At 33.5% G+C, this 23,640-nt stretch overlaps 1 protein-coding gene across 1 annotated transcript in view; it reads left to right on the plus strand.

Moving 5' to 3' along the window:
• Window positions 1-23,263, plus strand: part of STPG2 (sperm tail PG-rich repeat containing 2) — a gene marked incomplete at both ends in the record, with an annotated part of 313,074 nt that extends 289,811 nt beyond the window's left edge. The window contains one exon of the mRNA XM_081304686.1: window positions 23,136-23,263. Coding sequence (XP_081160812.1) covers window positions 23,136-23,263 — 128 coding nt within the window. The remainder of the gene's footprint in view (window positions 1-23,135) is intronic.
• Between the last annotated feature and the right edge of the window lie 377 nt (window positions 23,264-23,640).

Genomic DNA, 23,640 nt, shown 5'->3' on the forward strand with positions numbered 1-23,640 from the left:
AAAATATATAAATAAGAAAATTAGGGGCTGGGGATGTGGCTCAAGTGGTGGCGCGCTCGCCTGGCATGCATGCGGCCCGGGTTCGATCCTCAGCACCACATACCAACAAAGATGTTGTGTCCGCCGAGAACTAAAAAATAAATATTAAAAAAAAATTCTCTCTCTCTCTCTCCTCTCTCACTAAAAAAAAAAAAAAAATTAGAGTGATTTCAGAAAGGAAGTAAAGGAATGGTAATTTTAACATATTAATATGACAATGGAATTTGCAAAGAAGCTCTTCAAATTTGTAAAATGTTCACTTACAAAGGATGTAAAGGAAGGCACATAACCAAGAAAATTTGGGTGTAAATTAAATTGTATGCCCTGTGCTGAACCCTTTAATCTTCTTAATTGAGTACACTGGTTGACAATAAGGAATTAGGAATTTGATAGAATGGATTAAAACCCTGGCATTGTCATATATGTGGGACTGCTATGATTTTCATGTGGTTTGTGTCCTCTAAAATGTTTATGGAGGTTTAGTCCCTTGGGTGGTGCCACTGGGAGGTGGTAGAAAATTAAAGTAGTGAGGCCTATTGGGAGATATTTAGGTCATTGTGGGTAGGCTCTTAGAAGGTAGTTCGAATTGAGTTCTCCTAAGAAAGTTGTTACAACAGGAGGAAGCCTGGTCTTTCTCATTCTCTCAGCTCTTGGTTCCATATATAATCACTTATTTGCCCCCATACATGCTTCTGCCATTGCCATTCATGCTGTGAGATGATACAGCTTTGCCCTTGCCATAGAACCTGCATTATACCCTTTGGACTTTGAACTTCCAGAACTATGAGTTAAGTAAACCTCTTTTCTTTATAAGTAACTGTGTCAGGCATTTCATTAGAGTAACTAAATGCTGACTAAAACAGGGACATTGGACAAGTTGTTTAACAATTGAGTTATGCATTAAATATACAGATTTAATAAAAGTATGTACTATTTAAAACTTTACTAAATAATATATTGCAGTGTTTGAAGATGCTGTGGTTGGTCAATATCACATTTCTTTACAATGGCCTTTATTTCTTATTCTCTCCGTTACAAAGACTGGAAAGCTAAATATTCTCTTTTTCATCCTTTCTTATATCTTGGGTTGATTATGTAACCCTATATTAATTAATTTTTTGAGAACTTTTTTAAAAAATATTTTTTCCATTGATAGGGATCAAATCAGGGGCCTTGTGCATGCTAATTGGTGTTCTACCACTGAACCCAAGCCCATGTTGTACTTTTTACACACAGAGATGCTTCATGTTATCCTTCTCCCATTTTTCTTAACCTCATATTGATTCATTCATATATTTAACATTTGTTTGTTGAGTACCTCTTATGAGACATACACAGGTATAGGTAATATAAACAGTAATCAGAAGATGTGATAGGGTACTTTAGGAGTTTTTAAGTTTCTTATTACTGTGATAATTGGTAGGGTACCTTAGATTTGCTGGATAGTTGAATTTTCTGTGCCCTTTGCAAAGTTAATTAAAGAAAGTAAAATAAGATAGTAATATTGTGGTCAGTATAATAGTTAAGCCTTTATAAAATCCTCTTTTCTATCATACTGATAGTCGTTGATACATTTATGATTTCACTGATTAGATTTTGGATATGCTCTCATCTCTTAGTTTTTATTCACTCTGTATTAAATTCTGACAAACCACAACCCAGGAATTGAGCACTTTGCATATAGTCTAAGGTTGAAATTAAAGTAACTTGGTCTTTCTGTTTTCTAGCAATAGGAGAAACTATGGGGGAAGTTCATTGTCAAGTTGGATAGTCACATTATGAGCGTATTGCAGAGGAAATCCCATTGGGTAAAGCTTGTGAATAAATTATGTTTCTGAACTTTTAACTTTAAAATATATGAACTTACATATTAATATCATTGCAGGAAGTTTATATATAAGTTGTATTTTTAAACTTTTTATGGTGGCCTTTAAAACTTAAATCAATGTTTTTTTAATTGATTTTTATTTTTTTAATACATGTCTGTGGAATGCATTACAATTCTTATTACATATATAGAGCACAATTTTTCATATCTTTGTATATAAAGTATGTTCACACCAATTCTTGTCTTGAATTGGGTGTCAACATACCTTATATACAAACAGATATGAAAAATTGTGGTATATATGTGTCTTAAGAATTGTAATGCAAAAAAATACATGTATAATGGCATAAATTGACATGAACATACTTTATATACAGAGATATGAAAAATTGCATTCTATATATATAATAAGGATTGTAATGCATTCCACTGTTGGTGTATTTAAAAAATAATAAAATCAATTAAAAAATGCAGATAATTTATGTCTTTATAAATGTACTTTTTTGCATTACAATTCTTATTACACATATATACCACATTTTTTCATATATCTCTGTTTGTATATCAAGTATGTTGACACCCAATTTATGTCTTCATACATGTACTTTGGATAATGATATCCATCACATTCCACCATCCTTGCTAACCCCCTGACCCCTCCCTTTCCTTCCCACTGCTCTGCCCTATCTGGAATTTATCTATTCCTCTCATGTTCCCCCTCCCTACCCACTATGAGTCAGCCTCCTTATATCAGAGAAAACATCTGGCATTTGTTTTTTGGGGATTGGCTAACTTCACTTAGCATTATCTTCTCCAGCGCCATCCATTTACCTGCAAATATTCTCTTTTATTGCTGAGTAATACTCCATTGTGTATCTATGCCACATTTTGTTTTCATCCATTCATCCACTGAAGGGCATCTGGGTTGGCTCCATGGTTTAGTTATTGTGAATTGTGCTGCTATAAACATTGATGTGGCTGTGTCCCTATAGTATGCTGATTTTAAGTCTTTTGGGGTCTGCCAATGTCTCGGCTTGGCACAGAATCACGAGCCACCACACAGGTTTGTAGATTCAAACAGCAATTCTTTATTCCCAAACTCACACCGGCCTCCACACAGGCTCTGGGGCAATCCCAGTTCTCCTCCGCCCAATTCACCTACTCCATGAGGCTTTTTCCAATCTCCTTTTAGAATCTCACGAGAACTCAACAGCTCAGGCAGCAGGAACACCCTAATCCCAGCAGCAATAATCCTCAACCTCCAACTTCCCTAAAACCCCTATTGTCTTAAACCGGGAACGCCTTAAAACCAAATTATCTTAAACCCGGATACTTCCTAAAACCCGGATCCACCCTGGTCATTGAGCAGGGTCACCTTTCTCAAACACACATGCAAGGTCACAGCAAATTTCCAAGGCAAGTCCATTTAACATGAGGTACGCTGGCAAGGAAATATCGATGCGTCATTCCTACTTGGCAATGGCCCTCAGCAGGGTTCCATTCCCAGATTTCCCAGATTTCCGGGGACTCTCCATACTGCTTTCCATATTGGCGCACCAATTTGCAGTCCTACCAGCAATGTATAAGTGTACCTTTTTCCCCACATCCTTGCCAACATTTATTGTTGTTTGTCTTCATAATAGCTGCCATTCTGACTGGAGTGAGATGAAATCTTAGAGTAGTTTTGATTTGCACTTCTCAGATTGCTAGAGATTATAAGCATTTTTTCATATATTTGGAGACTGATCGTATATCCTCTTCTGAGAAGTGTCTATTCAGGTCTTTGGTCCATTTGTTGATTGGGTTATTTGTTTTTTTGGTGCTTAGCATTTTGAGTTCTTTATATATCCTAGAGATTAGTGCTCTATTTGATGTGTGAGGGGTAAAAATTTGCTCCAAGGGTGTAGGCTGTCTGTTAAAACAATTGACAAAAAAATAAGTTGTTTCTTTGAAATATTAAATAAAATTCATAGACCTTTAGCCTCACTAATGAAGAGGAGAGAGAAAACTCAAATTACCAGCACATGTGATGAAAAAGGTAATATCAAAACAGACACTACAGGAATACAGAGGATAGTTAGAAATTATTTGAAAACTTATACTCCAATAAAATAGAAGACACTGAAGGCATCAACAAATTTCTTAAGTCATACAATTTGCCCAGATTGAATCAGGAAGATAACACAATTTAAACAGACTAATCTTGAGTGATGAAATAGTAGATGCCATCAGAAGCTTACCAACCAAGAAAATCCCAGACCAGATGGATACACAGCTGAGTTCTACAAGACCTTTAAAGAAGAACTAATACCAATACTCTACAATTTATTTCAGGAAATAGAAAAAGAGGCAGCACTTCCAAACTCATTCTATGAGGCCAATATTACCCTGATCCCAAAACCAGGCAAAGACACATCAAAGAAAGAAAACTTCAGAGTAATATTTCTTATGAACTGATTTTCTTTCAACCTAAAAGCAAATAATTTTCACTTATTTAGAAGACTTTTATTTCTTGCCTCATTAGAAATTTTAAAAATACCAACAGCATTAAAAATGTCATTAATGTTATAAAAGATCTTTATAAACCACTATTTAGAATTAAATGAACTTCTAGACATACTTTTCATGTATTTCATTTTTCTGATTACCCATATTTGCCTTTAGTATTGTATCATGAGAGTTTTGCACTTATCACAGATACTATGCTGCTGAAATTTGTTTTTTTTTTTATTAGAAGATAGATTGAAGAGAATATAAAGGAACAAGTTCCTTGCAGCTGTGACCAATTATAGATAATACTATTTACTACTGATGAAATTTTTTTTGGTTCATATTTTATGGTCACCTGAAGATATTACATGCTGAACTGATGAAGCTATTGTTTGACTAGATAATATGCAGTTGCTAAAAATGATTAATGATACAAATTAAAGAATGTATAGTTTCATAATATCCCAAACCAAAAATTATATAAATGGCTGTTTGATGTGAAGTATTTAGCTTTAATTTACTTTGTATTTGTGCTTTTTACCAGTATTATAACTAAGAGTTATAATACCAGTATTATAAATAAGAGCTTAGGGCCTCACAACATTGTTTTGAACTCCCTATCCTGCCTCAGTCCCCAAACCACTGGGATCACAGTTTCGCACCACCACACTCAGTTTTAACATTTTTTTTTTAAATCCCAGAAACCACTAAAAGTAATTAGAATACTCTTCACAATTTGCTGGAATAGTTTCTAGAAATTAACTAGATTCTATTAATGGACATAAATAATGATCTGTTTAATTGAAGAATATCCTACACTTTTGAATAGGATATAATTTAATAAAGATTTCAATTTTCTCTGTCTTAATGTATAAATATAATTGCACATAAGATTCCCCTGGACTTTTTGAAGAAATTGATAAACACACTCCAATGTATGTAAGGATAAAGGTATGTGAAAAGCTAAGAAAAAGAAGAGTTATTAAGGGAAGGAATTCTTATATCATTTACTAAAACACATAACAAATCTATATTAATAAAATCATTGCAATTTTGACACAAAAGCAAGACAAATGAATTATGAAACAGAAAGAATATCCTCAGACATAGATGCATGCATATATGTAGATAATTTATTGTAAATATGTCATCATGAATCAGTGGGTAAAGAAAAATTATTTAGTAGGACATACTGGGAACACTGACACACTTACTGAAGAAGGTAAGATTAATTCTTTACAAAATACCATATACAAAGATGGAATACAGATGGATGAAACACATAAATAAAAAGTTAAAACTATAAAGATAATAGGGAAAAAATCTTAGAGAATGTCATTGTAATCTAAGAAGTGAAGGAAGACTTCTTACTAAAAATCTCAAAAGTAAACACCATAAGACAACATAAGAATGATCTTGATTTTATCAGAATGAGGGATTTCAGTTCAGCATTGGACATCTGCAAAGATAAGCAGATGTCAGAAAGAAGAATTATCTTCAGAAAAAAAGTTCAAATATGGTCAAACAAAGAATTTATGAACTAAAGAACAAAGCAAGAAACTCAAAAAGAAAATGGATAAGGCATTAGAAATTACTTTATAGTTCTATTGATTATGGCTTACTTTATTCTCATGGATATCCATCTTATATCAGAAAGGCTCATGCTTTTTCTTAAAACTCACCTATTTGTACATTATTATTAAAGTATAGAAACGGTTGATATTTTAGATCCCAAGAAATAACAATTGTAACAGAACAAAAATACTTCCTCCTCAAAGTCTGGCAATTAGGGAAAAAACACAGAGGACTTGTATTTCAATGGTGAAGTTCTCTAAAAAGACTCACTGGAATTACATTTATCATTTCTAAGGAAAGGATAAATGCATTTTATAAAACAAATTGGCATGGGAAATAATTTAGTATCAGGTTTCATCTAAGTGTAGAACTCACTATTTCCCCTGGAGGCTTAAACAAATATTACATGAGTGAGGGCTCTTGTAAAATGATATGTTTTGAAATAGATTTCATTAATGGCTTCTAGTGATAATTTATTTCTCCCTTTATGCACAAGTCTCTTCTCATACTAATAATGGATAGCTTATTTGCATATAAATAGATTTCAGCATTTGCTGAAGCAAAGAACAAATATGACCCCCCCAACCACATTGTTTAAAAAAAAAAAGAGGGGAAGGAGATTTTGCAATAATTAGCAATCAGGGTTTATAATATGTTTGTAGACAACTTTAATATTTTTATTGGTGTATTTCAAGTCAAAAGTCTTTATTTCTAGTAAAATCATAAAGAGAAGGAATCTGCAGTTATCTCATGCTTTTTGGTATACCTATGCTTAAAAAAAATACATCTTGATGTTGGTTATTAAAAGGTTTACTATCACCCACTGGGTATCTTGTCCTAATTAGTTCTTACTGTTTCTGATAAGAAAGCATATTCCATTTTGGAGAAAGTAAATGTCATATTTGTGACTATATTGCTTAATTAAATAAATCCTTTATTTATGAGACATAACAAGTCACATGGTTATGATGGAGAGATTTGTTCCTTTTAGTTAAAAGTATACCAATGCTAATCTTCCATTTGTTACATGGTTAAAAATATTTAAAAAAAATAAAATGTTTTATTACAGAATATATTTCCTTCCTAGGTAATTATTATAATAAGACCTCTGGTGCCCACTTTCATTTCAACTAAAATTGGTTATTAGTGGAGAACAATATTAACTTATTTTTTAAAGACATTAATTTGATATTTGCTTCTTGACTTTCAGTCCCTGAAATGTGTATTCCTGTATTATTCTGCAGTAAATGAATAGTAGGCATCATTTTATGACACACATATAAATGAGTAATTCAGAAATTAAGGTCACAACTGCTTCTTGGTAGGTGTGCAGTCTATTAATTGTGTCTTTCTGACCAGCAGAGGTCACTCAGTGTAAAGTGAATAATGGCTTCAGTTTTCAAAACACAGTGCACATAACCATTTTATTTGAGCAGTTCTATTTTGCTTTATTTCTGTTACTTACAGAAAGAATATATTTTTACCTAAGTCAGTGAGGCTGTTGCTCAGAGTCCCAAGATCTCTTTAAACATGAAGCAAAAAACAGATCCTGAAAGAAGCAGTAAAAATACTGTATTTAAATCTATATATTTTTAGTTTCATGCAGATCTTTTCTAGTAAAAAACAAAGAGAGAGAGAAAATTATACCTTAGGGAACATGACACATTGCATTCTGCCACAGAGAGGCAGCCTCCACCAGAAGATGGGATGTTGTACTATTGTATTCTAGACTACTATATTCTAAGAAAATAACATTTAAGCTTAGATTTTTTTAAAAGAATAGTTTTTTAGAACAAGCTTAGGAAGAAGCAGTGTGCGGAAACCTTGACACCTAACAGTACAGCAATATGGAGATTTGAAGACACCTTGATTTTTATGATTGTAACATATATGTTTCCCTTATATGTGTTTATATTTATTATCACTTAGAACATAGATTTAAAAGAAAAATTAAATATACTTTTGGTTATGCTAATGAATTAATAACCTAGGGACAAAATCCCTGAATTTATCAACTAGACTTCATTCTAATCCACCTCCTATACTCAATTTACCTGTTAGGAAAATGTCATGTTCAGATGGAATCCTAATATTCTCATTTAATTAATCTGATGTTTGTTTGGTGTATTTGATGTTTTTGGAGGTGGTAAAGATTAAATGGCACTGTGAATTAGTGAAAAGTGCTGTTAAAAATCACAGTCAAAACTCTGCTACTTAAAAACTTAGTTTACTGTAAAATTTAAATAATCATTTCCACCATCCTCATTTTAGGGATGTTTCAAGGATTAAAAACACTTGAATGATTTTTTTCCTTATTGTATAACTTAGCAAACTTGCTTAACTTCTTTGGGCTATTTTATTCTTCTTTTCAAAGGAGGAAACTAAAGCTTAACTAGGTTTAGAGAATTTATCAAGGTCACATCACATGTATAGTGAAAAAGAAAGCTTGAACTTAAATTTAAGATTTATTCTGGAAAATAATAGGCTTAGGTATAATAGAGATGAAAATATGTATGTTCTTGAAAAAATTACATCTTCCATGATCATGAAATAAGTTTTATAAAATTGGTCCAAGATTAAAATAGGACAAAATTTATACTATATTAAAGGATATACACTAAAAAGTAAGTCTCTTTCTTATCTTTATAATACCAATCTCCCATTAATTAGTCTTTCTTCTCAAGTAACCATTGTTCTACACATATTTGAAAACATTCATGTGCTATATCACCTATTACTAAAAATAATTTACAGTGAAAGAGGAAGGCTAACATGTTTAAAATTACATGAATAAATTCAAGGTGATTCTTAAATTGACTCTTCCCAGATTCATCTCATTTCAGCATTTGTTGTTGTGATAGGTAGGCACAGAGACATGAGAGTTTCTGATAACATTCCAGATTAAATTACAGTCTCATCAAGAATTTTAGGATTACTAGTTCTTGAAATTATTAGAAAAGAAAAAAGAATTTAATATTTAAATATACTTTAGAATAGCAACATACTAAATTTTTATAGTTTAGAAGTCTAAAGCAATGAGTTTTATTGAACTTGTATTTTTTGGTCCAATTTTCAGAGAATATTATTTATTAATTTTGGCATGAACCTAAAGAATCTACATCTTAATACTTATTGGGATGATTCTGATGCCTTTGGCTCATAAGTCATACTTGGAAGAAGATTAGTTTGAAATATGTGGTGGTACATATAATCTTCTTTTTTCCCCTTACATTTCAAACCATGTAACACAGACAGAGGTCAGAGACTAACATGTTCAAAGTTATTTAAGGGTAATGAAGGAGCTCTATAAAGCCAGATGTCCTTAACTATTTGGAAGTAGTCATTAATATAAAAAATCCAATCTTATTAGTGTTGGTTAAACTTAACCAGTGGTAGACTATGAGAAGCCTTGAAAGAGAGGAATCCTTCTGAATTCTTAGTCTGTTGTATATTATTCCAAATATTCATGGTAACAATATTAGAAAATATTTACATTATATGTCCATAGGATCAGAGTAAACAGAAAGCACAGTTAGAGTGAAAGAAAAAAATCTTAGATTTATATGTGTAAATAGATTTAGGTTTATTAAATAGAATTACCTTAGATTAAGTAGAGGAGAATGAAGGGAAGGGAGGGTATATGGGGACATGAAGAATAGAAGAATGAAATGGACATTATTACCTTATGTACATATATTACTGCATGACCGGTGTGATTCTACAACATGTACAATCAGAAAAGTGAGAAATTATACCCTATCTATTTGTGATATATAAAAGTGCATAAATGCATTCTATTTTCATGTATAACTAATTAAAAAATTAAGAAATTAAAAAAATGTTAAAAAAAAGAAACACAAAGCTTGCTAAGATATTCAGTGGTTAACCTATTCTTTAATCTTTGATAAATGTAAACATCTAGTGAACGATGACATCAAACTATGGAAACCACACCAAAGTATAAAAATCATTTCTTTCATTTATAAAATGTATTTGTTTTAGGATGCAGAATCTGTTAATTTAAGTTAGAGATGATATCTTAACCTTGGCTTATCACTAAATAAATCATATAGGCTCTTCTTTCAGATTAACTGTAAACTCTGTAAGTCTAGCTTTATTCTGTCAAGGCTATTCAAATAAAGATGGTAGCAGCATATTCAAATCCAAACATACTTAGGAGATTACAGTTTTTTAGCAAGTTGAGAAATGTCAAGTAGTCATAATTTAAATGGTAAAAAATAGTCATTTACTTTAATATTTTCTTTAAATTATAGCTCATTTACTGTAACTTTCTTAAACAATTTAGTTTGATTTAATATTAATCAAATGTTTCGATTATTTAAAAAATAAATTAAGTATTTCTATTACGTAGCTTGATCTGTGATATGACTGTCTTACAAAGACATATATCATTAACCTGATTTTTACATATAATATTTCCAGAGATAAGTGCCTGTAAAGGAATGCTTTATTAATTGAGTCTGAAATGAGTGCTAAAATAATGATGGTGATCTAAGAGAACTTTGAATGTGTATTGGGACTTATTTGACTTTTTTGTTTAAATGATTTTCTTGGCATACAGGTTCAAAATTATAAAATGTGAACAATAGAATATAAAACTGAAGTGATATTTCAGTTATGAAATAAAAATTTTCTACTGGTATTTCAAACTAATTGTGTGATTTTATTTGATTTGAAGACAATTTTAGATTATTTGATAACTTTGTTCATTCATTTATAAAAATCATTTATGTGTTGCTTATTTTTATACTGTAAATACAAATTGGTTTTAGGTTATTATTCTTCTAGTAGTTCCTTTATAATTTATATAAAACCATGTTATACCTACATTTTTAAGACTAGTGAGATTCATTCAAATTTACTTATAGTACACTCATGTTATTAGAGAGTAAAATTATTTTTTTATAGCAGCAGTTCAAAGAGTTAAAAGACTTCATTTGACAGGGCTATGGATGCACATTTTTGATAATTATGTACTTAAAGTACATAGATAAACAGACATTGCTGTCTGAAGAGATAATTATGTCAAGTCAAATGTATGTGATTTTGTATATATGATTTTTGTTTTGTTTTAGTGCTTTGATTTTATTTTTATACATCATCTATCTAGAAACTAGGTTGCTTCACCTTACACATTGGAACATATATCCATAAATTGAAGCATTGTGGCCATCCTAGGTAACTGTAGAATTAGAACACAGTCAGTCAGTTACAGTAGTTGGACTAAGATATTACATAGATAATTGTGTAACTTTAGAACTTATTTGAATTGTTAACACTGTATGATGCTCTATAAAATATATGACTAGATCTGAGTTTCCCAGAAACCATTGAGAAGCAAGTAACTTAAATAATTATTTAATGTTCTGCAAAAATTCAGATCAAGTATGTGGTAACAGCCTTATTGCTGAATCAATGCTAGAAACACACATCTTAACAAGTGCATGATTTAGATAGACTTCAACAGTTGCATTTCTCAGTCTGCTTAGTTTAGAATGTATTATAATATTCCATTTCTTAAGGATGGTATTGGTAACAATTCCTGGATATTCTGATGTAACTTTAAGATATCATTCTTAAACAGTTAAAGAAGGAGTTAAAGTTTTTTTTATTATTTAAAATATATAATATCATTTTGGTTTTTGACAGATAAGTTAATTGGATGGTAAATATATTAAAAATTTATTTAAAAATTATGCAATATTGGAATTTATTTTTTTTTTCTTATTACCTACAATCTCAATTTCATAGACTCTGTAAATCAGTGGTCATAATCTGAAGTTCCATTTAATAAAACCTAGTCTTGGAAGCAGTAGAAGACCTTTAAATCTAAAGTCTCTGACTTTTGTAACACTTCTTTGTATATTAACCTTTTGTCTTTGCTGTTACTTTATTTGTAAAGCTGAAAAATAAAATCAGTGAGAGAAAATGTGTCCTATAAGAATTTAATCTATCTACATAGCATTTCAAAGCCATGCCATTTCAACAATTTTCTAAATGCTTTTTAATTCATAAAGAGACACTCTCGTATGGAATATTCACTTTTAGTCAATTTCTGTCACTATCACATGAAAAGTGAGCTCAGTATTCATAAGTATAACGAATGCATGATTTAAAAATCTTAGCTCATGAAGACAGTGATTTTTTTTAAATTTGAGATTTTATAGAAGTTATTTTAGTGTCCACTATAGTGTACCAAAGTGGACATATTGAAGGGCCAGGAACATAGATTTTTATTTTAAATTACTCATTGTTCCTGTTACCTTCCATTTTTGCCCTGTAGCATTGGTTGACATTTCATAAAGACTGAGTTGGCATAGGGCTGGAAAAGATGTAATTATAAGAATCACCTGCTCTTGAGTTTCCTATTATATACTAGTCATGATTCAGGCAGACTTTTCATAGGTGCTTGGTTTAGAATGAGAAGTTTTCTTCTTCCATGACCTGTGATTAAAATGTGGTATTTTTATATATAAATAGAAGATAGATTCTGCATAATCCAGCTGTGAATCAGAGCTGGTGAAGCAATGTAAGTCTTTGACCTGTATCACATAAGCAGTAGAATATGTAATTGAAAATATATTTTAAGATTAAGTGAAATAAACCCTTTTTAATACTCTGTAGCTTAAAGCAGGCTAAGTGCTAAAATGTACCAAGATGAATATTAAAGGAAGTTTTGCTTCACTTAATACTCCTCAAAGGAATTCAGATATAAAAAAAAATTCTACTATGACAACATTTGAATAATTTATTTGGTTTTAATAAGTTATAGCCATGAATGTTCATATTTATCAGTTGCTGTAGCATGCTGGGAAGAGCAGAAGGTAGACTATATTTCTCGACAATTGAAAATGAAACTTACTTTTACAATAGTGTTTTCATAACAGACTTACCTGTTGCACTAATCTTTATAAATTATTTCGGTTACTGTTGAAAGTTTGAATTAACTGACTGTGGAATTATACATTGAGTTCCTGATGACAGTTTGTGTCTTTTCTAGGTACTCAATAATGGATACATTTTTCCATACATAATTAATTTGTGGATGATAATCTATCTGTAAAGATATTTTGTATAAATAAACACACAAAAATATCTCTACAGATATATCAAAATACATTAACTTTTTACAAAAATTTTATACCTTTGTATATCTAAACCATTATTTAATTTATATTAGAAAGATTAGACTACAGTGTCAATGTTATCTTCTATTTAAAATTTTGAAATATTCTATATTAATAAAACAAAACCCTTAGGATGATCCATATGAACCATCTAATTTTAAAACATTTTTTACTTTATGTAGCAACAGGAATGTGTTCTTAGAGTAGGTATCTTTGAATTGCATGCTGTTTAGAGAGAGAGGCATTCATTTGTATTCCATTAATATCATTATATCTACTCTGTTGTTTCACTGTGTTCATTATCAATATTCTGTGCTCAAAGATTTTATTTTATCTTCACATAGTGTCTCTTGAATTTCCCTTAATTATATTCATCAATACTATTCTGTAGTTATATACCCTATGTATTTCACCATGTTATCATTGCAGATATTATGCCAACTTTTTTTTTGCAAAAAAAGTAGGATGCCACCATTATGTGAAATTTATTTTTTAAAACTGTGCTGGTATTACTTTAATATAATTTATTATGAAACAGTCTTTGGCACAAGATTAGATGCATGGAATGCTTTTAAATGTACATTAAAATGAGGTAGTCCAAATTGGTGTACATCATTTCTTTGTGACAGTTTAGCAAGGATTTTTCCCATATGAAATAAAAGTTAACACATTAGTTGTTATTGATTTGTGAATTTCGGCCAAAATATTACACTTAAGAAAATGTACTGGCTAACTCTTGAAAAGATGGCGGCGGGAAGTGATTAAGCCGCTCCGTGCTCCGCGCCGCCGCGTCTGAAAAGATGAGGTAAAGATCATTAAAGGAGATCTGTGGACAAAAACCCAGCACCGTGTCAAGAAAGGAGCCTAGGTGGAGTGAATCCGCCACGAATCCAGCCAAGGCGGAGGGAGTCCATCATGACTTCAGCGCGAGCAGTAAGGCTGCAGCCCCAGCCGCACCGCTCTATCGGCCCCATCTCCTTCTCCTCTCCGCCTCTCCACTTTGCTTCTCCCCAGCTGTCTCTCCTCCCAAGCTCAGTCTCTAAATCTAGATCTCAATTTCTTTCCCCCACCCCACCCACTCTCCCGCGAGTCCGGTACCCGGCCCGCGCGGCCCCGAGGTGCCGCCTCCCCTTCCCCAACCGGCACCCCCTCCCCGGGGGTCCCGAAGGCCACCGCCGCCGCAGCCGCCGCCGCCGCCTCCCGCGGAGCACCATAGAGCAGACTCTTCACTGCGCGAGTGAGCTGCCGAGTTAAATGAAACACCGGATAAGATGAGTGACAATTTAAAATCCAAGTGATCCGAGAACACGCACTGAGCCCTGATCAGCTGAATTCAAACTCCCGGTCACCTGCTTCCCGCAGACAAACAGCTATGACTCAGCATTGATCCATCCGGCTGAAACAACTGGTCAGCCCTTCTCATCCTACGAAGGTAAATGCCTACCGAGACTTCATAAGTAGTGGCCACAGGTTTGAAACGGGGCTTGGGAGAGACAGTAAGGACCCACCCGTTGCATTGGTTGCCCGGCAAAGGGAAACGAACTGTCGCCATTTGCAAGAGACACCACTATGGCAGAGAACTGATGTCATCAGACTGCTGCGGAGGAGATAACTTCATTGAAACCTGCAGCTACAGGTGTGTGATCCCCTAGCCTTCCCTCTCCACACATCGGGGAAACCTTAAGGGCCCCTCCCAGCTCTCCCGTGAGTGCTACAGCCAGCCTGAGGGAACCAGAGGTGGTGCGGCACCCGCGGCGTGGAACTACCACTCCCACCAGGGCTGACTGCTGAGGTCTCTTGCACCAGCTACGGGGAAGTGGATACCGGAGGGCAAGTAAAATCCACTGAGGATTCTCAGCCCCAAGCTCTACAAACATAGGGTTTGAGGGAATGGCAAACTGGAAGAGTGTGCCCAGTCGTTCATGAAAACAGGGCTCCCGGGAGCAGCAGACCTGGCATGTAGCCAGTATTGTGTTGAGAGGGGCCTGGCTAGAGAAAAAGTGGGAAGTGACTAGACACAAGAGGAGGCCCTAGACACTCAGGACTGGAGACTCGCCCAGTCTGGGAGGAGCTGCTGCACAGTGATTGGTTCCCGCGTATTGATAGGAGAAACTTGACCTGGTGGGCACAGCGCCACCTACTGGAAGAGAAGTTAATCAAACTCTAAGACGGCATTTATTAGGTTTTTTTTTTTTTTTCTTTTTCTTTTCTCTTTTTTTTGATTTGGGTTTTTCTTTCAGTTTCATTTTTCTTTCTTGATGTTTTATTAATTTTTTTTTACAAAATATTTTTTTTAATTTTTTTCTTTTTTTTCTACTAATTTTAATTTTAATTATTTTAATTATTATTATTATTATGATTTTTAAATTTTTTTCTTTTTTTAGTTCCTATTTTTTTCTTCTTTAGTCTTTTCATTTTTCTTATCCCCCTTTCCTTGAATTCTACCTGCCTACTCTCATTCTCTCTAGTGACTTCTTCCCTTCCCTTCAAATACCTTTCCTCCCGAGCCTCAAATTAATTTACAGGAGTGAACAGTAACGCAGCAGTCAAACAGAACAAGAAGTAACATGAGCAGCTTCAAAAAACAAGAAAGAAAAGGAGTACAAACAATGCAGGACAGCCTAAATATTCAGGATGACCTAGAGTCATCAGAAAAATGGTCATATAAAGAACTCAAGGAACACCTTAGACAGATGGAATGGAACCTTAAAGAGGATACAAGACAGCAAATTCAAGCAGCGAAAGAACACATTGAGAATGAATTTCATAAACAGATAAAAGAAGAAGTTAAGCATCTTTATCAGGAGATAGACATTATAAAAAATAATCAAACAATAATTCTAGAAATGAAAGAAATGATAAACCAAATTAAAAACTCAACTGAGAGTATCACTAACAGAGTGGAGCAAGTAGAAGCCAGAACGTCAGATAATGAAGACAAAATATATCATCTTGAAAAGAGTCTAGACAACTCAGAAAGGCTGGTAAAAAATCATGAGAAAAACATCCAAGAGTTATGGGATAACATACAAAAACCAAACTTACGAGTCATCGGGATAGAAGAAGGTACAGAGATTCAAACCAAGGGACTGAGTAACCTGCTGAATGAAATAATTACAGAAAACTTTCCAGAAATAAAAAAGGAAACAGATATACAAATTGAAGATACATACAGGACACTGAGCACACAAAATCACAGTAGACCAACGCCAAGACACATTGTTATGAAGATATCCAATATACAGAACAAAGAGAAAATATTAAAAGCTACAAGAGAAAGGAGACAGATTACATTCAGGGGTAAACCAATAAGGTTAACAACGGATTTTTCATCACAGACACTGAAAGCAAGAAGGTCATGGAACAATGTATTTCAAACACTGAAAGACAATGGATGCCAACCAAGAATTCTGTATCCAGCAAAATTAAGCTTCAGGTATGACAACGGAATAAAAATCTTTCATGATAAACAAAAGTTAAAAGTATTTGCAGCCAGAAAACCAGCATTGCAAAGCATTTTGAGCAAAACACTACACGAGGAAGAAATGAAAAACAATAACCAAAACCATCAGTGGGAAGTGCCTCAGTAAAGACAGAGGGCGAGGGTAAAGACAATCATGGGGAAACAAACTAAATTTTTTTTAAAAAAAGGATAAACAATCAAACATGGATGGAAGTTCAAACCATATATCAATAGTAACTCTGAATGTTAATGGCTTAAACTCTCCAATAAAGTGACATAGGCTGGTATCATGGATTAAAAAAACAAATCCAACAATATGCTGCCTCTAGGAGACACATCTGATTGGAAAAGACATACACTGGCTGAAGGTGAAAGGATGGGAAAAAATATACCACGCACACGGTCCTCGTAAGCAAGCAGGGGTGGCCATCCTCATATCGAATAAAATCGACTTCAAGACTAAGTTAATCAAAAGGGATAAAGAAGGTCATTATATACTGTTAAAAGGAACCATTCACAAACAAGACATAACAATTATCAATATTTACGCACCAAATAATGGTGTTGCGACATTCATAAAACAAATTTTCCTCAAGTTCAAGAATCAAATAGACCACAACACAATAATTATGGGAGACTTCAACACACCTCTCTCACCATTGGACAGATCCTCCAAACAAAAGTTGAATAAAGAAACTATAGAACTCAATACCACAATCAATAACCTAGACTTAATTGACTTATATAGAATATATCAACCATCATCAAATGGCTATACTTTTTTCTCAGCAGCACATGGATCCTTCTCAAAAATAGACCATATATTATGCCATAGGGCAACCCTCAGTAAATATAAAGGGGTGGAGATAATACCATGCATTTTATTTGATCATAATGGAATGAAACTGGAAATCAATGATAAAAGATGGAAGGAAAAATCCTACATCACATGGAAAATGAACAATATGTTACTGAATGATCAATGGGTTACAGAAGACATAAAGGAGGAAATCAAAAAATTCTTAGAGATAAACGAAAATACAGACACAACATATTGGAATCTATGGGACACAATGAAAGCAGTTTTAAGAGGAAAATTCATCGCCTGGTGGTCATTCCTCAAAAAAAGAAAAAACCAACAAATAAATGAGCTCACACTCCAACTCAAAGCCCTAGAAAAGGAAGAGCAAAACAACAGCAAATGTAGCAGAAGGCAAGAAATAATTAAAATCAGAGCGGAATTCAATGATATTGAAACAAAAGAAACTATTGAAAAAATTAACAAAACTAAAAGTTGGTTCTTTGAAAAAATAAATAAGATCGACAGACCTTTAGCCAAGCTAACGAAGAGAAGAAGAGAGAGAACTCAAATTACTAACATACGGGATGAAAAAGGAAATATCACAACAGATGCTACAGAAATACAGAAGACAATTAGAAATTATTTTGAAAACCTATATTCCAATAAAATAGAGGATAGTGAAGACATCGATGAATTTCTTAAGGCATATGATTTGCCTAGACTGAGTCAGGAGGATACACACAATCTGAACAGACCAATATCAATGGATGAAATTGAAGAAGCCATCAAAAGACTACCAACCAAGGAAAGCCCAGGACCGGATGGGTATACAGCGGAGTTTTACAAAACCTTTAAAGAAGAATTAATACCAATACTTTTCAAGTTATTTCAGGAAATAGAAAAAGAGGGAGCTCTTCCAAATTCATTCTATGAGGCCAACATCACCCTGATTCCGAAACCAGACAAAGACACCTCAAAGAAAGAAAATTACAGACCAATATCTCTAATGAACCTAGATGCAAAAATCCTCAATAAAATTCTGGTGAATCAAATACAAAAACACTCAAAAAAATAGTGCACCATGATCAAGTAGGATTCATCCCTGGGATGCAAGGATGGTTCAACATACGGAAATCAATAAATGTTATTCACCACATCAATAGACTTAAAGATAAGAACCATATGATCATCTCGATAGATGCAGAGAAAGCATTCGACAAAGTACAGCATCCCTTTATGTTCAAAACATTAGAAAAACTAGGGATAACAGGAACTTACCTTGACATTGTAAAAGCTATCTATGCTAAGCCTCAGGCTAGCATCATTCTGAATGGACAAAAGTTGAAGGCATTCCCTCTAAAATCCAGAACAAGACAGGGATGCCCTTTATCTCCACTTCTATTCAATATAGTTCTCGAAACACTGGCCAGAGCAATTAGACAGTCGAAAGAAATTAAATGCATAAAAATAGGAAAAGAAGAACTTAAATTATCACTATTTGCAGACGATATGATTCTATACCTAGAAGACCCAAAAGGGTCTACAAAGAAACTACTAGAACTAATAAATAAATTCAGCAAAGTGGCAGGATATAAAATCAACACGCATAAATCAAAGGCATTTCTGTATATCAGCGACAAAACTTCTGAAATGGAAATGAGGAAAAACACTCCATTCACAATATCCTCAAAAAAAATAAAATACTTGGGAATCAACCTAACAAAAGAGGTGAAAGATTTATACAATGAAAACTACAGAACCCTAAAGAGAGAAGTAGAAGAAGATCTTAGAAGATGGAAAAATATACCCTGTTCATGGATAGGCAGAACTAACATCATCAAAATGGCGATATTACCAAAAGTTCTCTATAGATTTAATGCAATGCCAATCAAAATCCCAACGGCATTTCTTGTAGAAATAGATAAAGCAATCATGAAATTCATATGGAAAAATAAAAGACCCAGAATAGCAAAAGCAATTCTAAGCAGGAAGTGTGAATCAGGCGGTATAGAGATACCAGATTTCAAACTATATTACAGAGCAATAGTGACAAAAACAGCATGGTACTGGTACCAAAACAGGCAGGTGGACCAATGGTATAAAATAGAGGACACAGAGACTAATTCAGAAAGTTATAACTATCTTATATTTGATAAAGGGGCTAAAAGCATGCAATGGAGGAAGGATAGCATCTTCAACAAATGGTGTTGGGAAAACTGGAAATCCATATGCAACAAAATGAAACTGAATCCCTTTCTCTCGCCATGCACAAAAGTTAACTCAAAATGGATCAAGGAGCTTGATATCAAATCAGAAACTCTGCGTCTGATAGAAGAAAAAGTTGGCTCCCATCTACAGATTGTGGGGTCGGGCTCCAAATTCCTTAATAGGAAACCCATAGCACAAGAGTTAACAACTAGAATCAACAAATGGGACTTAATTAAACTTAAAAGTTTTTTCTCAGCAAAAGAAACAATAAGAGAGGTAAATAGGGAGCCTACATCCTGGGAACAAATTTTTACTCCTCACACTTCAGATAGAGCCCTAATATCCAGAGTATACAAAGAACTCAAAAAATTAGACAATAAGATAACAAATAACCCAATCAACAAATGGGCCAAGGACCTGAACAGACACTTCTCAGAGGAGGATATACAATCAATCAACAAGTAAATGAAAAAATGCTCACCATCTCTAGCAGTCAGAGAAATGCAAATCAAAACCACCCTAAGATACCATCTCACTCCAGTAAGATTGGCAGCCACTATGAAGTCAAACAATAACAAGGGCTGGCGAGGATGTGGAGAAAAGTGTACACTTGTACATTGCTGGTGGGACTGCAAATTGGTGCGGCCAATTTGGAAAGCAGTTTGGAGATTCCTTGGAAAGCTGGGAATGGAACCACCATTTGACCCTGCTATTGCCCTTCTCGGACTATTCCCTGAAGACCTTAAAACAGCATGCTACAGGGACACTGCTATATCGATGTTCATAGCAGCACAATTCAGAATAGCTAGACTGTGGAACCAACCCAGATGCCCTTCAATAGATGAATGGATAAAAAAATGTGGCATCTATACACAATGGAGTACTCTGCAGCAATAAAAAATGACAAAATCATAGAATTTGCAGGGAAATGGATGGCACTAGAGCAGATTATGCTTAGTGAAGCTAGCCAATCCCTAAAAAACAAATACCAAATGTCTTCTTTGATACAATGAGAGCAACTATGAACAGAGCAGGGAGGAAGAGCAGGAAGAAAAGATTAACATTAAACAGAGACATGAGATGGGAGGGAAAGGGAGAGAAAAGGGAAATTGCATGGAAATGAAGGGAGACCCTCATTGCTATACAAAATTACATATAAGAGGTTGTGAGGGGAATGGAAAAATAAACAAGGAGAGAAATGAATTACAGTAGATGGGGTAGAGAGAGAAGTTGGGAGGGGAGGGGAGGGGGGATAGTAGGGGATAGGAAAGGTAGCAGAATACAACAATTCCTAATAGGGCATTATGTAAAATTGTGGATGTGTAACCGATGTGATTCTGCAATCTGCATTTGGGGTAAAATTGGGAGTTCATAACCCACTTCAATCTAATGTATGAAATATGATATGTCAAGAGCTTTGTAATGTTGTGAACAACAAATAAAAAAAAAGAAAATTTACTATGCTATAGTTTTACAAAGTATGAACTTACACAATTTAATCTTCTGTGTCTGAAGATCCTGTTCCACTATCATTAGTTTCATTACCTGATGTAGCATCCTCAGTGCCACTTATAAAAGACATGTTTACTGGTGGTACTCCAGTGCTCCAAACAAACCATTCAAGTTGGCTTTTTGAAATATGCTGACAGTGCACATGCACTGAGAATTCTAGGCACCTAGTGGGTAAAAAGACAAATGTGCTTCCATATGCTACTGGTAAATACATCACTGTTCTGTTTATCTTTTAACAGTATGAGGTTCAGAATTATACCATGAGACAAATATGCAATGAAAGGTTATAAGCCAAGTTTTGGACTGAAAAATAGGGTGTGGCAGTTATGTGGCAGCAACAATTATGTGGTGAAATTTTGTATTCCATATGCTCTGTAGTGAACAAAAGTCTTCCTATGAAGTCTTTTCTCTTGAAACATTTGGTTTGGTACACCTCTCACTCTTTCTCAAAATACCAGGTTTGGAATATGATAGTCACTCAATGAATGTTGGTTAAACTATGAATGGAAAAAACCTAAATTCTCCCTATCTTTTTTCAGTGAGGTTGTACTAGCCAGATTTTATTCACTGCTTTATCTTCCTCTTTGACTCCTCTCACTCTTTCTTTTTAAAATATTTTTTATTTGTAGATGGACACAATGCCTTTATTTTATTTGTTTATTTTTTTACGTGGTGCTGAGTTTCAAACCTAGTGTCTCACATGTGCTAGGCAAGTGCTTTACCATTGAGCCACAAACCCAGCCCCCTCTCTCTTCCTTTCTTATATATAGCCCTGAAAGTTTCAGTCTTTATTTATTTGTTTTTTTTCCTTTCATTACTCTTTCATTTACTGAAACTTTAAACATTGACTAAGCAACTAGCTGCATTCTTTTCATCCAGACCATCTTTTCTGCAAAGCTTTTCAAACAATCTCCAATAGTCTTCTGAACATTACTATTTGGGGTATCATGTCATTATTATTTTTTCCAAAATAATTGAAACCCAACTCATAATATTCCTACAGTACTGTATTCTTTATGTATTTTCTTATTGTTGTCACAGTATTACTCTTTTAATAGCCACTGCTCATTTTTATCCTTTTTGAATCATTCTTCATACTAAATGTCTGTTCTCTTAGACAATTTAAGTTTTTCTTCCATTCTCTTACCAATGTTTGTAAATATATTATTAGTGTTCTTGAAACTAGTCATCTTGAAGTCATATCCTATGAAGTACTGCTTGATTTTACTTCTTAAACTAATACTTTCTTCATGAATCTCTTTTCATCTAAAACTTTTAATAACTGCCCACTGTCAATGGAAGTGATTCTCAAAAGTTATTTGTGTGTGTGTATGTGTGTGTGCACGTATGTGTGTGTGTTTTGTTTTACTAGAAATCTTTTGTTAAATCTTACATGAGTTGTACTCAAGAAAACATTAACTCTAGAGATGTTTTGAGTAAAAGTAGTTCAAACCTTTTTACTTGGGCTTCACCTGCAAAACCTGCTCTGGTCACTTTCAAAGAATTTTGAGGCATTTTAGAATACAATTTGAAACTCATTGTTTTATGTATAAAAATCTTATTTAGGGTTAGACTCTGTTCCACTCAATGTGTTCACTACATCCAGTTTTCCACTGAATTTTCATCTTTGTGTCTTGGTTCCTATTATGTTTAAATCTCAGAGTGTTGTTAAATCACCTTTCTGCCTTAAAAAAATCCTATTCATATTTCCAAATGAAACTCAAAAAAACTACCTCCTCATGGAAAAAGTAAATGAACATTTGGGAAATAAAGGAGTTATGTGTTATTTTAATGATATATATGTATCTTGTGGAAGTATTATTTTCTACTTCTTGGAAGTTGCTGCTGTATTACATTTAGTTACATTTAATTAGATGTCACCATTTTATGCTTTATGTTTCAAAACCCTGAACTGAATGATTTTAAGTATTCAGAAAGAATGGGCTCAACATTGTTTGTTCCTAGCTTTATGTGTTAAGAGTACCAACCTAAGAATAACATACATATGACTCAAATCTGTAATTTTATAATACATACTTTATTATGATTTTTATGTTTCCTTTTCTCCAGGGCCTGCAGCATACAATCCTGTTTTAAGGAAATCTTGCCCCATACCCTTATTTGTTAAAGCATCAAAGAGGTTTGAAGATACCAAGGAGATTACTCCTGGCCCAGCATCATATGAGGTTTGTCAATGATATCGTACTATTAGCAGTGACACAAGAATAGAATGATTTCCAGAGAGTTCTGAAAATGTATACATTATGTTATTCTCATAGTTTTTTCATATTAGTGGCTAATCAAATTGTTTTACTCAAGGAAGATTTATCAAGATATATTTGACATTTTAAAAAGAATTATTAGAGAATTATTTGAGTTCAATAATATGTATCAACGAATGTCCTCTACAGCATTTAGATATAATTTATTTATTTTTCTCCAAGTTTTAAAATTGGTTACAGTCTTGTATTATAACCCCCTAATATTTATTAAAATCAGGTGCTATTAAAAGGCTTAGAAGAAAGCCTAGGGGATTGAATAAAGTTGAGTATTGATATTTTATTTTATTTTAATA

The sequence above is a fragment of the Spermophilus citellus genome, assembly GCF_964194105.1.
Source record: "Spermophilus citellus genome assembly, chromosome: 8".
NCBI classification, from domain to species: Eukaryota; Metazoa; Chordata; class Mammalia; order Rodentia; family Sciuridae; genus Spermophilus; species Spermophilus citellus.